Source organism: Xenopus laevis, chromosome 9_10S, assembly GCF_017654675.1.
Source record: "Xenopus laevis strain J_2021 chromosome 9_10S, Xenopus_laevis_v10.1, whole genome shotgun sequence".
Lineage (NCBI taxonomy): Eukaryota > Metazoa > Chordata > Amphibia > Anura > Pipidae > Xenopus > Xenopus laevis.
Genome location: NC_054388.1, coordinates 38,185,305 through 38,203,772, shown reverse-complemented (window position 1 = coordinate 38,203,772; position 18,468 = coordinate 38,185,305). Strand labels below are relative to the sequence as shown.

The following is an 18,468-nucleotide window of genomic DNA, read 5'->3' as shown; positions in this document are numbered from 1 at the left end:
TGATACACTCAGAAAAAGGTTGGAGAGGTGTCTGGAAAGTAAAGGAATATATATATATATATATATATATATATATATATATATATATATATATATATATATATATATATATATATCTTCACCTTCCCCTAGGGATTTTTAAAGCCTGCAGCACAAATTTCACAAAGTTTGATTAAAATGGATGTTGATGTGTATATTTAGTGTATGTGGGCAGGCAGACCGGGCAGGGGACTAGTAAGAACCACCCCACACATACACGCAGCAATCTTTGGAGCTTAAATACAGGAGCCTCCCAACAGAGTTCACATACTGTTTGTGGGGCATCTACATACTGACTTCATATTGACACTGTGCACCAGCCAATTTCTCAAATGTACTGTATCTCGGATGCATCTACTCCTAGCGACCGCAATTGTGCTGCAATTAAGGGGGCAAACTCTGCATTGTAGGTTAAAAAATGCATTCAAAATTGCATGTTGCGCACAACACTTGTGCTCAGGAATGAGCCCCTTCTTAAAATTCTTTAAATCCTTCATTAAAGGTAAAAAACCCACCTTGGCAAAAAGTTACAAAACCATTTAGCAGGTGAAAGCAAATTAATAATACTTCTGAGTTTAAGAATCTTCCTGGGTAATTTTCCATCATCCTTACAGAAAATGCCTCACTGATTCCTACCTTGTAAAAAAATCAATAAAGATCTCTTCTTCGCAGGAGCTCTTCAGGCAGAATATAAGCTACTTACAGTATAGTTGTCTGTGTGACTAATGACGGCTCCATAATTATTTTGTACACAAAAGCGCAGAGCCAGGCTAGTAGTTGAGATGGCGAAATAATGGCTTCTAGTCGCACAATCAATCTCCAAACCATTTTTTTGATACTGTATCTTTGGAATACTAAAAAGGGGATAACTTTGTTATCATAATAAAAGAACCTTATGTAATTTTGAGTGAGGTAGGTCAGTAGTGAAACTATGGCTTTAAAAGTCTGAATTGTGTGCTTGCTAAGTTCATTTCCTGGTAGTCCAGTGACTTGTTTCTGTTGACTTCCTATTACAAAATGGCAGCCAGTGACTGTAACAGAATTCTCTATATAAAGATAGCTAGAATCTCAGCCATAAAGCAGTGCAGGACTGTATCCTACAATCGATATCAAATAGTAATTTTTATTAATAAAATACATTTTAACAAAACAAGACATCCAGCTTTTATTAAATCGTATCGAAGCAGAGAACCTAGCCTGGTTAGGGTGAAATAGGCTAAAAGGAGCCAAAAAGCCCTTCACTTGTAAGACATGCAACATAAAGCTTCTGAAGGTATTTACTTGCCTCATGTCACATAATTATCCATAAAAAAATACCCTAGGACCAAAACAATTATATATAGGGTCTCTTTTTCAAAAGAGTGCTAATTATTCAAATGCCCATATACTCTTTATTCATATGTATATGAATAGTCAGGCAGGCAAGAGTCAATATCGGCAGAGTTCAGAATAGTCAGACCGGTAAGGGTCAAAACTGGAATCAAACAAGACAGAAATCGCTCCCAGGATACTAACAGGTTAGACCTAACAACGGGCAATGAGTTTGGGTGCAAAGCCATTTTAAATATCTCGCCAAATGAACGTGAGGATGTCACGCGCCTGGCACGTAAAACCTAGCACCCTAGGAACCAGCATTTACAAGGAAGAGGCACCATGCGGCAGGTGTCCCCTCCGGAGGAGCGGCGGGCGTCCCTGCCAGCCCACTAGACCACCAGGGTGAGATGTTACACTAACAATGCATTGTCAAAAGATTTTGCAGGAAGCCTATGGCCATTAATAAATTTGATACAATCTTTCATCGTCACGGTAGGATAGTTCCTCAACTCAACACAGAAACACGAAAGGAATTAAGTAACAATTCATATAATTGCCTACTACAAAAGGCTTTCCATTTGCCTAAAACTTAAATTTCACCTTTTCAGCAATTTTATAAAGATGTGCTCCAGAAAACCACCCCCCAATCCAGACACCCTTCATTCTACCACCCTCCACCCAGTCTCTGATAAAAGAGATTGGACAAACACTCTCTAACCCTCCCTCTTTCATCTGCAGGAATAAGTGCACCCGACCATAACCCGCCCTGCTCCAACCCGCGCCCGCCTGCACCCAAGCTTCTTTTATAGACCCGCGCGGCCCCGCCGATGACGTCACAAAAGGAGCAGGGCGAGCAGACACGGAACCTGGAAGTCAGAAGCCGGCATTTGAAGGTGGGGGGCAGGGAGCAGTGCGAGGTCGACCCGAATCCGCCCGACCCGCGGGTCCGGCGGGTATCTGGTCGGCCCGCACGTCATTAGCAGGAATGTTATCCCTCTTTTTTTACAGGTTTCAGTCTATTTCCCAAGAGCATCTGAAAGAACAGACTGTAGATGCGAGCGTAAAGAGATTTTGGCAAGGGAAACACATACTGTAAGAAACATACATACAGTATCCAATTTCTCTTCCCAATTTAACAATTTCTCCCAAAATTTGAATACCAAGATTTGTACCTGCTCTAGGGATACTGGGAAATTATCATACCTCCCAACTGTCCCTTTTTCGGAGGGACAGTCCCTCTTTTGACAGCTCAACCTGCAGTCCCTCATTTATACTGGAAAGTCCCTATTTTCTCTGCATTGAACAGCCAGAAAAAGAAACAGAGAAATTCGCCATTTCATTTCAGTACTTCGCTGATTTACTAATGGTCACTGGCGTAACTTTGCTAGCGAAGGAGATAGACTCTAGTGCTACTTCGCACTCCTACGCCAGGCGACGTTTCGCTCTGGCAAAAGAGCGTTACTTCACAAATTCACTAAGATGCGGATTTTACTGAACGTTACCTCTTGCGTCAGGCGCTGGCGACTTTTCATTTTTCAGGGTGATAGGCTGCAAAAGATCGTAAATTTTTTCTGGGGTACCCGGCTTCCCCCCTACATTTCCTAACATATGGCACATAAACTATACATTGGGCTCATGTGTAGGGCAATATAACAAGTCTATTTTTAAAGGAGAAGGAAAGCCCCAGGGCGCAAAACCCCTCCCCCTCCCCTGTGTTGCCCCCCCTCCCTCCTCCCCCCTGGCCTACCTGTACCCCGGGGCAAATGCCCCTAACTTGTTACTCACCCTCTGCGCAGGTCCTGTCCACGGAGTTCACAGTCGCCATCTTCTCCCACGCGCGTCTTCTTCCTGCTCTGACCGGCGTCTTCTGGCGCATGCGCAGTAAGAACAGGTACCGGTACAGCTCTATTGCGCATGCGCCGAATGTCACGAAGTGAAATTGGAAAACTTCGTGACATTCGGCGCATGCGCAGTAGAGCTGTACCGGTACCTGTTCCTACTGCGCATGCGCCAGAAGACGCCGGTCAGAGCAGGAAGAAGACGCGCGTGGGAGAAGATGGCGACTGTGAACTCCGTGGACAGAACCTGCGCAGAGGGGTGAGTAACAAGTTAGGGGCATTTGCCCAGGGGGACAGGTAGGCCAGGGGGGAGGAGGGAGGGGGGGCAACACAGGGGAGGGGGAGGGGTTTTGCGCCCTGGGGCTTTCCTTCTCCTTTAAGCTTCCCTGGGCTTGTGTAGTGTTATGTATTTGCTGCAACATATACCTCCATTCAACTTTAAATTCCCGCGGTATGCAAATTAGTCAACGCTATCACAACTTCGTTTTGCTTGCCGCAGTAACACTAGCGATACTTCACCAGCATTCGGCGCCCTGGGCGCAACTTCAGATTTTAGTGAATTAGCGCTGTCCTGGCGAATCTACGCCTGGTGAAGTGTTGCAATGTGAGCGAATCCGTCGCTGGCGAATTTTCAGAGGTTAGTGAATGTGCCCGTAGAGTTTTTTCTTGAAAACAATTCACCACTCATCCAAGTAGCTTCTTTAGTTCAACTGAATTGGTAGGGAATTCCCCGGCATTTATACCCTTGAGGGTAGTAAAATCACACACACCCAATCATAATGGTTCCATTGAACTTCAGTAAAGTGTTGGCTGAAACTCACAGATTTTCATTGAGGCAGATGTTAATCTTTCAATGTACATGACTGAAAGTGTGAATTATTGTGAAGTCACCATGGTAAGGATGTCAAAGCAACATTGTAGGTTGATGACAAATGGTGTCACAAGCCCCCTCCTCTGTTCAAGGATGGTTTTCCACTTTGTTATCAACAGGGCTGCCATCAGGGGGGGGCAGGGGGGGAGAGTTGTAGGGGGCCCGAGGGTAAGGGGGGCCCGGCCATGCCACACTTACTTGATTAGCCGGGCCCCCCATCTTTCTGAGAGCTGCTGACTTCGGGAAGGCATGGACGTTTAAGGGGCCCTGGCCACCAATTTTCTTATAATGTGGGGGGGCCCTGGCCACCAATTTTGGCCACCAATTTTTTTTTCTCATGTGGGGTCCTAGCCACCAATTTTTTTTTAATGGGGGGGGCCCTGGCCACAAATGTTTTTTTATGGGGGGCCCTGCCCACCAATATCTTTTTATTTTTTATTAACATGTGGGAACCCTAGCCACCAATATTTTTTTTGTTTTTTTACTGTGTGGTGGGGGGCGGACCTGTAGGTGGGGCTTGCGGTGGGCGCAGCCAAGGGGGCCCAGGAAATTTTGTCGTATGAGGCCTTGTGATTTCTGATGGCGGTCCTGGTTATCAATGGCCTCTTTCACACGCTTTCATCTGTCCTCTATATGAAATTTTCTTGAAAATTCTCCAGTGTTTATGCCACAGTTGCGATGACTATGTTGCTTTGCCTTCTAAGCTCTTCCCCTCTGTTACTTGGTTTGTATTTGGTGTTACAAATACAACCTCTAACAATATTATGCCATGCGTTGATATGTATGGCCCAGTTCAGCACAAAGGTTACACCATATTTTATCACATTATTCGCTTGTATGCCCCTGGGCTCCAAACATTGTGCATACTTTCAAAGAACAATCATTTGTCAAATGCCTTCTTGATGGCTTTTAAAACACTGACCAGGTTTCCCTGGATCAAAACTCCCCTTTCCTTCCCAATAAAAAGGAATTGAGAAGATGCTGTGTCACATTATTATTCATTTTCAGTTTAGCTTGAGCCTTCCAGCCCACCACCCAGAATCCTTCCTCGTTGTAAATTGGTCTTAAAGGCATGAAGACATAACATTGTCTTCCCAACCAAACCAAAACATCTTCAGGAGGGACAGACTCATTTTTAAAGGTGATCATAACAGTCTTAATTTCTGGTTTTGACACTGGAATTGCCCTAAACCCTTCCCATACTGAGGATGTTTTCTTTTCTTGATACAGATTCTAAAATTTGTCAAGTCCTTCAGATAATTTAAAACTTATTTCAAATTCAACATCAGAAATTGCTATAAAAGCAAACACATCAGCAGTAGTCCCATGGACTCTTTTATCAGGTTAAGTCACACATAGCAGCTACCTGGTAATTTTTCTCCTTCCCATCTTATGTTAACCAAATTCTTCCTTTTAAAAATTAAGCTACCATACAGGGGTTCCTCCTGCCTTGCACCACCCCACAAAAAGGGGCGGGAGATAAGGTGTGCGTTTATAAAAAAAAGGAAGCCGGAAGTTGGAAGTTGGAAGCCGGCAGACCAGCAGTGCAAGGTGGCAGGGCAGGGAGAGCAGGAAGAAGAACTCAACCCGGACCAGAGGTGCCTGCGGGTATCAGGCTGGCCCTCCCATCACTAATGCTGATGTAGTTCAAAAAAGGCAACAGCTTGCTTGCTAAGTGGGATTATGACCTGATGTTCTCTGTGAAACAATCCATTTCTGAGAAAAGAAAAATGTACGAGTGCCAGTTAGAGGCACAGAATAGTTCTTTGTATTGTAGTGAGTCACAGCTAAAACCCACATATAACTGTACTGCCTGTACTATTCCAAACAGTAAAGCACAGGCTTGTGAGGTCACCATACAAGAGAATCTTTCCCTAGTAGGGCTGATCCAATCTTTTGCCTACAACTGGATAATGATGACCCATGCAGAGAGGACCTCACCAATAGGCTAATGCCCAATGGAATATTCTAATTTGAGAAATATCTTTCCTTTGGGCAGAGCCGTACATGGACCAATAACCTGCCTACTCAATCTGCTCTAAAAATTCAAGATAAGTAGAGTTTTAATGAGGAGAATGCTGGGGTCGTGAATATGCTGTCCCATACAGCCATAACCTTGTCTCCTTCTGCCACAGAGAAATCAATAGCATTTATATATCATTTTCACTATCTTATTTGCTCAATATAGATTAGAGATGTCTGCCAGGTGACCAAGTGGCCCATTTCAGCCATTAGAAATAATGAAGGTTCAATATCACACCCCTTAAATGGAAAGAAAGGGAGCTTCTTATCCATCATAAGCTGAGCAATAAAAAGAGCTCAGTATTTACACATCCAGTTTGTTTCCCACCAGGTCTGTTATCAGCTTCTGCTACATAGTTTTAGCAGTTCAGAGAATATAAATAGCCAGGCAGATACTACTGTCAATAGCATTACATATAACTTTAAAATGGTTGAAAATATGTTATTAACGTGTATTGGAAAAATGCTTCGAATTACACATTCTTGAAGATAATGGAAGACTTGTTAAAATCCCTCCAACAAAAGTGAGTAACGGGCTCAGTTGATTTAAATGTTTTTATTTACTTTATGTTGTTGTCATGCTGATATTTGTTTAAATTGGAAAATAAAAGAGGCCTCCCACAATTACTTTGTTAGAAATAGTGGTGAACTTAAAAATGTGACCACCACTACCCAACTTGTAATACTTCTCAAATCTTACCTTCCCATCCCGTACAATGAATGTATATTACATTTATATTATCCAATAACACACAAACAAAACTGACATTGATCAAAATGTTTTATTGCTTAATGGATGTTTAACTTGTAACAATAATGACATTGATGCATAAAGGAGCATGTAAAACTGTGATAAGGCTTCAATAAAAACAATTGGAAAAAAAAAGAATTACACATTCTTAACTAAACACAACTTTTATTCTTGGGTTCACGTGCCTTTGGTAAAGCAAAGCCAGTATGCTCTAATAAATGGAACAACAGAAAGATCTGCATTCCCCCAAATGATGATAGGGGAATAGGTAAAATAGATCTCACCAGATTTCAGCTCCCGATTTTTTTTTGTTTTGTTATTGTTTCAAAAACACTAGCAAGGAGAGAAACTGCCAAATCGATCTGCAGGAGAAACGTGTTTTTGTTTTCAATAGCTAACAAGATATAGATCATGACCTGTCATGAATTTGGCCTTAAAGGGATTGTTCGCCTTGGAATTAACTTTTAGCATGATGTAGTGAGTGATCTGAGACAATTTGCAATTGCTTTTCATTTGTTATTATTTATGTTTTTTGAGTTATTTCGAGTTTTATTCAGCAGTTCCCCAGTTTGTAATTTTGCCAATCTGGTTACTAGGGTCCAAATGACCCCAGCAAACATGCACTGATTCAGGGGCGTAACTATAGAGGAAGCAGACCCTGCGGTTGCAGGGGGGCCCAGGAGTGTAGGGGGCCCAGTGAGACCCTAATTAATTAGCAATTTTAATATATCTTGGTAAAATAGGCCAACTTATAAATATTTTGGGGCCCTAAATTGAATTTGCTATGGGGCCCAGTAACAACTAGTTATGCCACTGCACTGATTTGAATAAGAGACTGGAATATGAATAGGAGAGGCCTGACTAGAAAGAAGAGTAATAAAAAGAAGCAATAACAATACATGTGTATCTTTACAGAGCTTTTGTTTTCTAGATGGGGGTCGGTGAGGCAAATAATTATAAAAAACTATAGAAAATACATATAGTATACACACAATATTTATATATATATATATATATATATATATATATATATATATATATATATATATATATATAAAATTGTATATAAGAAAACTGTTCAGTCTTAATAAAAATAGAAAATAAAATATAAATATTTTTAAAAAAGAGAATTTGGGGATGATGTTTCTTAAAGGGCATGCAAAGGCAAAAAAATAAAATCAAATTTTTACTTTATTTAATAAAAAAGAAACCTATCTCCAATATACTTTAATTAAAAAATGTGTACCGTTTTATAAGAAACCTGACTGTATGCAGTGAAATTCTCACTTCAATTACTGCTGTGGATAGGAATTATCAGACGGTCCCTAACTGCTGAGCAGGGAAACAATCATATTTATGAACTGCAGGGGGAGCCCCCACCTTACTTCCCAGCCATGCAGAACTCAAGCAGCTTTGTTTGTTTCCCTGTAGAGCAGACGATGACTGTGTAGAGATTTGTACTGGATTTTATTTTTGTCTTTATATCCCCTTTATTGTTTCCATCTCCAGCTGCAGGGACAAAGATCATGGAGCCAGATTTAAACAGATAAACTGGGATTCTATGTAGGAGGATTATTTTGCTGCAGCCATTGGTTCTGTAGAGTTGGAGAAAGTTTGTAGTAAACAATACAAAATCTATAAAATCCACATTAGATTACATGACAACACAAGCCTATTCTGATTTTTAATCAGTCTTGCTGTATCGACTTCTGGCAAATATTATTTGACTTGTTTTGATCATTTAGGACGATCGCTAAGCAGCCCAGACCACACTGAGCATGTGCACAGTCTTGGTCTTGCAAAGATGTTTAACAAAGTTACAAGATAGTGACCCCCTGTGGCCAACTTTGAAAGCATAAATCATTTGTTTGAATAGGCTTGTGGTACAGTAAGTTCATGTTTATATTTAGTATACAAAATACAGCATTTCTAGCCTTATTCTATTTTAGACTTTACTTCCCCTTTATTAAATTTTACTGCCTCACTCAAACCTTTTTGTTGTCTGGATCCCTTATACTAATGCTGTAACAGTGGGCCCCTAATTACTGCCCCCTCCACTCTTTTCCTCCCATGGATAGATACACTGTTAGTTTTTTCATTCTGTTTTTTATGACTTGCTAGTTGGACATGAACACAAATCCACAAAGTCAGCAGAACTATAGTCAATGGTGATAAAAGTAATAGCATGTGTAGGCCTTGTGTAACTCTGTATCTTTCCTTCATTTTTATACTGTAACTAAGTGAATTGCCACTGATTGGATAACTAACACTCTATATCACTGTATTTCATTTATTTTATAAATAGATCAATAAAACCAATTGTTAAAAAAAAATAGGCCACTAATTATATTTCTGTGTTGCCTATATGAAAATATTGAGCTGGAGTCCCTCCTGTAGACGCTGAGATTAATTAAACACAAACTCCTGCATGTCAGTGAACATAAATAAATTAGAGTGAGTGCAGAGAGGCTCAGCATCAATAGTGCATAGGCTGGATCAGTTATCTGAAGAGAGAGGCTTCTACCTCTGAATAAAGGATAAAGTGAAGCATGGGAGAGAAACACATCATCAAAGAAAGAACTTAATCTCCTTGGGCCACCTGCAAAAATAATCCGTGGGGTCCCCCTTTACCACACATGCAATTTAAAAATCCTACTGCAAATGTTTATCACGTGTAACAAAGGCTCGGGAGGTGATTGCTGATTCTGGCACAGCATTCTTTCACAGTGGTACAGATCCTGTCTGATATCCATTGTAAGCAGCAGTCCTGCCCTGCTTTATGGCTGAGATTCTAGCTATCTGTATAACAGAACATTCTGTCACAGTGACACAGATCCTATCTGATACCCAGTGGAAGCAGTGGTGTATCAGTGAGCTCTGCGAATGTATGGAACAAGCCCAGGCCCTGCTAGGCCTTGGTGTTGAAACATATGATGAAGACAATGTCTGGGCAGGTGCTTGGCGCACGCAGGTGAAGTTACAAATAGTAGGCAATGTACCAGATCATCTGCCCAATTCTTTCTTCATAGGGAATGAGAAAGGTACATGGCTTTTATATTAGCCAGCCACGCCAATGATTTAAATGTGGGGCTGAAAACCTTTTGGCAAGAGCCTGTAAAGTTCTAAAATGTGCATTTTGTAATGCGACAGGCCATGAGGCAGAAAGCTGTGACCGAGTGAGGTGCAATTTGTGCAACTGAATGGACCATTCCCATAGAAGGTGCCCTAAAGCCTACCACAATATTGTCAAACTGTTCTCTGAGATAGATAGGGAAATGAAAACGGAAATGCAGCCGGTGGAAGGAGAAAGAGAACAGGAACAGGACACAGAGCTGCCCCTATCACAGGAAGGTGTTTTCAAAAAGCAAAGAGCTAAACAACCTGCAAATAGTCAGGAAAGAGGCCAGAAAAGGAGGTTAAAGGGAAGGAAGTTAAGGCTGCAAGTGAAGATAATGTGGAGAAGGTTGGAAAATCTATGAAAAGAAAAAAACAAAAAAAAAATATGCCCATCAGCTTGATCCAGGGGAAGGTGGCTCAGAGGTACTTACATTCTCACTCAGTACTGGGAATAAATTCTCAGTGCTAGACATTGAGTCCTGGGGTGATAGGGCAGAAAGGGAAGAACGAAAGAAGTTAGAGAGGTTGGAGAAGGAAGATGGGACAGAGGATGAGGGAGAGCAAAGAGAGTTGGAGCCTGAGCTTATGGAAATCCAACTGGCTTCAAAAAAGAGAACTAGAGAAGGTGAACAGCCATTGAGTAAAAAAAGTATAGGAGGCACTGCAGATATTTCCCCAAATCCAGTGGAAAGTTTAGCTGGTGATGCAGATGAGGGCCCCAGGTAAAAAGATATGGAGGTAAGGCTGTTTCTTCAGCAAAAGAAAGGTGTAAAATTTTGCTGAAAGTTCATGATGACATTGTCTCCAATTAGATTTCTTACCTCAAATGTTTGGAGCGTTCCAGAGGTCTAGGTTTCTGGTTTTGAAAGTCTGGCAAACTCGAACGCAGAGGTGTTTTTCCTTCAGGAAACCCAAGTTATCTGTATCATTTATATCTTAGCCTGTGCGAATGCAAAACTGTGTGTATGGAGAAAGGGAGGAGGGTGGTGTGACGGCCTAATAATGGGAACTTTGTGGCCGGGTTGAACATCTTTTTCATGGACAGAAAGTATGATGGGAAACCTCTTGCAAACTGAAAAACGATTAACTTTTTATCTGTTAACTGGTGATGTTTTTTTAGTCTGAAAATGGTCGGAATACTTAGTTTCTTTCTGAATTGAAAGTAATATTGGTTTTGTTAAGTTTTCACTAATAAAATAAGTCATATCTGATACCCATTGTAAGCAGCAGTACTGTCCTGCTTTATGGCTGAGATTCAAGATATCTTTATAACAGAGCATTCTGTCACAGTGGCACAGATCCTATCTGATACCCATTATAAGCAGCAGTCCTGCCCTGCTTTATGGCTGAGATTCTAGCTATTTTTTGAACAGAGAATTGTGTGTTTTAACAATAAGATAGGATTAGTATGGTGGCTCGGATTGAAAGGAAGGTTGATCTAACAACAGATATTTTTAAATTCGATAGAAAAGGGAATCTGACGTATGTCAGTACAGTTAGGTTCATATGAAAAGAGAAAAAGAAAAAGGTATCCCCCCTCAAACAAAAAGGAACACTGAGAACCAATCCTCAGCAGTAAATTGCTTCTTTATTCCTTATTCTCACCAAATGATCACTTCTATAAAGTGCCAGTGCAATAAATAAATGAATTCAATAACCTCTGATGAGGCTTGTGGACAGATTGAATATACAAGTATTAATATAGTGATTAAGTGCTGATTTAATTAGTGAATAAATAAGTAAAATTAATTATTAAATAAGTTAATATATAAATTCACTAGTCATTCATTCCCAGTACTAATATGATTGTGCCCAATAGGATTCAATTAAAAACCTTATATTCCAATTAGAAAGTGCTACAGTGCCAAACAGGTTAATGGAATTTTCCAATTCATCGATTTGTATAACAAAGTTTTAGGTCACTCTGATTTCGTGGAAAGGTAAGAAAAGGAAAAAAAGGATAGGTGGAGAAGTCCCATGTAATCTGATCATTGGGTGCCTGCGGGACCCCACAAAGAGGGAGAAGTCAGTGCTGGGACTGTGGTCTCAAATTTGAACCTTCTCTAGCTGTTATGGAGAGATTAAAGTAAAGATCTCCTTAGTCAGAGCTAAAAAGGACCAGTAATATTGTTTTCCAACAAAGGTAATTACAAGGAAGAACCCCCCTAAGGTTTCAGCTAAAATAGCATAAACTGTTTGTTTAAAAATAAAGAGCCGACGCGCGTTTCGCAAATTGCTTTTTCAAAGGCTATGGCACAAAAAATGGCTAAGGCACAAAAGTATCCAGCACACAGAGCTACAGTATAGGAGGCTTTATGACTTCAGGCAGACAGAGACAGCAGAAATATTGATCCAAGTTAAGAAATGAAATCTGATATTTTTCATGGCATTATGATTCCCTCATGTCACCTGCACAATTGTATATTACTTAACCGTGCAAAGGGCTCTAAGCTCAACTCCAGCCAGGGCTACCCACCATGATGTCATTATTGATCTGTGATATCATTTTTTTTTCTTCTTTAGGAATTTGAGTTACAGCAAATAGCACATATTCATTTTCACGTCATTAAGTCTAACTTTCCCTGAAAGCCCAGGCCAGATATGATTACATAATTCCAATCGATAAAGGCTGAGCTAATGCTTGCTATTGTGTTGAGTGTAAATCGCCTGAGTGCATTCAGACAGTCACCCATAAGCCTCCTCTTCCAATTACTGAGCAGGTTTACTGCCATTTGCCTTACTAGTGGCTAAGTCATTTTAAAGAAGCACTAAGCCTTTTAATTGTCAGAGGGTGTACATTATATAATGTCCCATATTGGAAATACCCAGTAGAGGCACCTCAGAGGGCTCTGCTCATAAGGGCTTACAATCTAAAAGACAGGACGTGCCATAGATATTTATCAAGAGTCAGAAATCCCCAAAACTCATGGTTTTCATAAAACAACATGTCAGAGGGCAGATTTAGAAAACCTTTAGCCCTGGGCAGTGTAGTCAACATGGGCCTCCTACCCTGCCCCTTCCCACCACACACCATTCTATACCCTAGGGTTTCCACCTTTGTGTGGCTCACGATCCGGGCAGGGGGTGACATCACATGGGCAGGTCAATGACGTTACAGGAGGGCGTGCTACGTCACGTTGGCTGATCGCCCGGTTTTCAAAATAAGGAAAACTGGGCAGACTGTCTTGACCCGGGCAGCCCTTCTAAAAGCCAGGCTATCTGGGTCAAATCCATACAGGGGGAAACCCTACTCTACCCCCAGGGCCGGATTTACATAGCGGGCGCCCCTAGGCCCACTGCTGTTTGTCCCCCCTGTCCCCTACCTTTGGAGATTTTATCTCCTGCGCATCCCCAGTGTTTTTGAACCAATGTGGGTGTGGTTGGGCAGCCCGCCGCCCCCCTAAAATCCTGCCACCCTAGGCCCGGGCCTAGGTGGCCTTCCCACAAATCCGGGCCTGTCTACCCCACCTCTGTCTTATCCCTAAGCTGGACTTGCACTCCCTTGAAAATGAAATGAAAACAGGGGAGCTGAACTATGGCCCTAATAGAATCTTTGGTAATACATACAGTCCAGCAGCTGGTACTCTGAGCGTTACAATTCTGCAGTCATAATATAGAGTAGCAGCTTCTTGTCACAGTGGGCCTTTTGGAAAGTACCTCTTCTGCCCATAAATCAAAGTAACCCCAATTCCAAATCATTAAACCAGATGTAGTGATTTTCAGCCCCCAGCTAGAGGACATCTGACTAAAATTATGGGAGTTGTAGTTCCCATTAAGCTTGCTACCTATGCTTTAACCTCCCACTGGATTTCATCAGGGTTCTCATTTACGTTTCTTTTAAGCAAATAATTTTTTTTCTGTTTGTATGCCCTTGCTTACATGACAAGGGGTATCAAGCTGGCACAGAATGAATTATTGATAACTCCCTTTTATACCGAAGTCTAAGGTCGTTTCTGACGTCAGTCAGATCATTAAGAAAGTCAAAGGTTTGTCTTCGTTTGTGATCCTTAAAGCACAATTCGCCTTTGTGGGGTTGTTTTGGAAGCCCATCGGGGAGGCAAGATTTAATTAATGCCCCTTAACCCCGCAACTGCTCAATTCTTTTCAATTAGTGATAGTACATTTGATCCAGTTGTCTTATTTTTTCCTCTCCCTTTTGGCCTGACAATAGATCTAAGCAAATACTGCTGAGTTCTGCATCTCGCTCGCCTGAAACCTTCTCCCCACCGCCTCCTCCTCCATCTCACCAGGTCCCAGTGCTGCTACTGGTCTATTTATACAGTGTCTGTTTAATGAGAAAAAAAGGCTATTTTGGGATGAATCTGTATCTAAATTCCGTAGGTCCCTGCAATCGGATTAATTTAATCCACAAATCCCATTTATCCGCCATTAATAAAGAAACATCTTCAGGACTACCAGAAGGGTATATCATCACCCCATATATGTTCAGCAGCTGCTGATACTAACAGGCTCATAACCTTCTATCACAAAAAAGGAGCCGTGGTGGGGCGAGCAAAGAACATGCAGATCTTCCCTCTTTTTACATATCATGCAAGCAAACACTTCCGATCGATTATGGCTTGTATCATGTTAGTCTACACCAGTGCTTATTCCAGGTGCCTTTCAAGGCTTGACATTTGGCCCCCACCTAAAATTGTCTAGCCATACTAATTCAGACACTACAGGCCTATCGAGAGGCCAAGAATCTATTGATTAAAGGGTTAGCAGCACCCTTTTAACCAGACGGGACTTACATGGGCTTGATGATTACGGTATGTAGGTTTGAATAATAGCAGTGGTGTAACTAGCCACCATCTGGACCGGGTGCAGGATGTGTACCTAAACCCCCGCTGGGGCCACTCCCAGCATGTACCCCGAAAAATTGCACCCTGCCGTCCACGATAAGACTTATCCCGGCTCCGGTGGGCCCCAAGGGGGTGCTGGCCTAGGTGTGATCTCTCTGCTGCACCCCTGGTAGTTACACCACTGAACAATAGAATTTTTAAAACGGAGCCACCCTACAACAGTGGAAACAAGCAAGCCTGATTAATTTGTATTATTCCAAAATGCCAATTTCCCCACACTCCTAGATTAGTTCTCATACTGGGGTGTCCAGACTATGACTCTAGAACAGAGGTCTTATGATTGTTTTCGGATAAGCGTTGCGACTGCTTTTGTAGTCAGGCACTTACCAAACCTGCCCTTTTCACTTTGCTAGTAACAAGATTACAATTATATGGAAATGTGGTCATAATAGTCACTCTCCTGTGATATCCAAAATCAATAAGCATTTGTTTGATTGGATCCTTTACTGCCCTGGATACCGGGAGTTGTAGATAAACAACAAGCAGAGGGGGAGGATATAAGATGAGTATTTCTGCTTAACACATATAAAAATATAAACAAAAAGGTTGTCATGTAAAAACAACTGGATAGCATATTCCACTCCACAGGGTCAGACTGGGCCCCTGCCATGGTCGCAAGAAGAAAAAGGTAATCGCGGGGGGTCGGAGGGGTGCTGTGGTGGGGGGCCTGGGGGTGGGTGCAGGGGCCCTGAAGCAGCAGCGGGCCTCCCAGTACGACTCTGCCACTGCAAGAACAGTGTCAGAATGTCAGCCACATCTTAGGGTTAAGAGATCAGAAGATGAAGGATCTGTCTATTTTAGGGTCAACTTCGCCTTTGAATAAAAGAGGAGGGATCTGCCCCAGACAATGAACAATGTACTGGTGACATATTCATTGAACCTGTATATTAAAAGAATCTCTATAGGCCAGAATGTGACCCCTTTCTGCTTGAAAATGGGCATAGCCTAAAGCCACCATCACAATCCCTCTTGACCGTCAGGGGCCCTATACATGTAAGGCTTTGGGGTTGGCCCAGAATGCTTTCAAGGGAACTACAACTGTATCCCCTGTACTCCTCCCAAAGCCTTCCATGTACAGAAATTTGTAACCCTCATACTCTGTAGGCTGAGAACTCTAGAAGCCTTGAGAACATTATGATTGGAATGGTGCGTTTGGCTCTTGTCCTCATCTCACTCTGCACCCCCCCACACACACACACACTAACAGTTGGTGGTATCATCCTGCTACTCCATTAATAACTAGGCAGAATAATAATAATAATAATAAATATGCACCTGCCATTCCCTGAGAAGCTGTCCTGTATACACAGTGATAATATGCAGGGTACAGTAGGACATGGATATATATATATATATATATATATATATATATATATATATATATATATATATATATATATATATATAAATATAATACACAAAAGCCATGAATATCTTGTCAATTATATCCTTATAAATGGTGAGTTCTGATGTCACCAGTTATAAACGGTGAGTTCTGATGTCATTTCTGTCACATGACTCACCAAAACTTGTGTATTATAATAAATAAAGTACCCCCGGTTGCAAAATATGAGGATATTAGAAGTTACCTCGGAGTTCCATGACCTGTATAAAAACAGTCGGCCTTCGGCCTCGTGTTTTTATATGATGATGAAACTCCTCAGTAACTTATAATATCCTTATATTTTACAAGAGGGACTACTTTATTCACTATATATACTTTGAGAAAGGCCTTGGATAGGGCCAAAATGTCAGATTGAAGTTCTGTTAATAAATGATTATTTTATTTTATAAGTGCGGATTCTTCTTGAAGTATGGTATATGTATAAATATATATATACCCAGTACATACATGATCAAGCTCTATAACAAACATGCACAATGGAACGATGTCACTCCCATGATTTGGGAAATTAGGAATTACCCAGAAGCCAGAGCAATGAATGGCAGCAATGCAAATACAGCCTATAGGGCACTCATAGTCAATGTATGGCTATTTAATAGGCAAATCCCTGCAGGCTCAGCATTGCCCTGTCAGTACATCAGTTGCCCCCCTTGGTGCAGTGACCTACCTCCACTATGAAGGACTTCTCTTCTCCACAGACTGAAACCACGAAAAAAGGCAGAAAGCAGGTTTTGATACAGATTCCCAGAACATGCGCTTTCTGTCGCTTGACTCCAGTCTGTGCCATCACGGTGGGCTGAAGGGGGGCACTACATGGGCATCACATGTGCAGATCGGCAGGAGGACAGGCTGCCCCCCCAGGTGGTGGTGCTGATGGGTAGGGAGGTTATTTGGGAGGCATTACACCCAGCCTGGGGGGGAGCAGTGAGGGTGCGGTCTCAGGAGGCTGGATTCCAGGGCATAAGGGTGCCAGGGCCTTGCTGTGCCCATCCCCGCACCCACACAAAAAAAGCCAGGGCGTCGGGTAAGACTGGTCGCACTGAGAAGCTTCGCACTTGCGGCGGCAGGGTCGGCGGAGGAGGCTGAGGGAGCAGAGAAACTGCCTTAGTAACAGTCGCACCGAGCGCCAATTGGAGGAGGGGGCAGAGCCAGCGAGAATGATGCGCAGGACTGGGAGGAGGAGAAGCTGATGCTGATACTCCGGGCACCCCTAATACCGTGCCAATCCCGGGCACCTGCAGCACCGCTTATGTCTCCAGGGGGGGGGGCGCACGAATATTAGAACTGGGGATGGGGAATTCGAGCACAGCAGCCAGGGATCATGTTCCACCTATCAGCATCCTGCGCTCAGCCAATCAGAAATTAGCTTTATTCTAGTCACTGGCTGCTACTGGCCTGCTGCAACCTTCCTCCCTACTGTTTGTTTAAACCCTCACAGCTCTCTTTACTCTTTACGCTCACTTCATACAACATACACACTTATGTAAATGCTGATTACTTTTCGAAAATGCCTGGGTATAATCAAGGGCAAATAGCCTTAAAGGGGTTGTTCACCACTTGTATGTTGTACAGAGTGATATTCTGAGATTTGCACTTGGTTTTCATTTTTTTATTATTTGTGGTTTTTGGGTTATTTAGCTTTTAATTCCACTTTGCTAGTTAATCAATCTGGTTGCTAGGGTCAACATTACCCTAGCAACCATGCATTCATTTGAATAACAGACTGAAATATAAATAGGAGAGGCCCAAATACAGGGCTGTATTTATATAGGGGGCACCCCCAGGCCCGCTGCTGTTCGTCACCCCTGTCCCCTCCCCTTCATTTCTGCACATGCACAATTTTTTATTATCAGGTTGGGAGCACTGGGGATTAGCGAATGGGAAATTAAAAAACGATTGTATCTCATGATCAGCCCCAGAGCTTCCAAACCAATGAGGGTATGGTTGGGCTTCATGCCGTACCCTAAAATCCTGCTGCCCTAGGCCCGGGCCTTGGTGGCCTTTCCAAAAATCCGGGCCTGCCTTAATAGAAAGATGAGTAATAACAAGTAGCAATAACAATACAATTTGGAGCTTTACAGAGCATTTGTTTTTAGATGGGGTTGGTGACCCCCATTTGAAAGCTGGAAAGAATAAGACAAAAAAGGCAAATAATTAAAAAAAATATAGAATAAATAATGACCTAATTGAAAAGATGCTTAGAATTGGCCATTCTATAGTATACTGAAAGATAACTTAAAGGTGAA

General features: G+C 42.1%; 1 protein-coding gene across 1 annotated transcript in view; it reads right to left on the bottom strand.

The window, feature by feature from the left end:
* Nucleotides 1-17,490, bottom strand: part of mmp24.S (matrix metallopeptidase 24 S homeolog) — a 72,315-nt gene extending 54,825 nt beyond the window's left edge. Inside the window, exon 1 of the mRNA XM_041578555.1 lies at nucleotides 16,890-17,490. Within this exon, the coding sequence (XP_041434489.1) occupies nucleotides 16,890-17,009 (120 nt within the window). The 5' untranslated portion in view covers nucleotides 17,010-17,490. The remainder of the gene's footprint in view (nucleotides 1-16,889) is intronic.
* Between the last annotated feature and the right edge of the window lie 978 nt (nucleotides 17,491-18,468).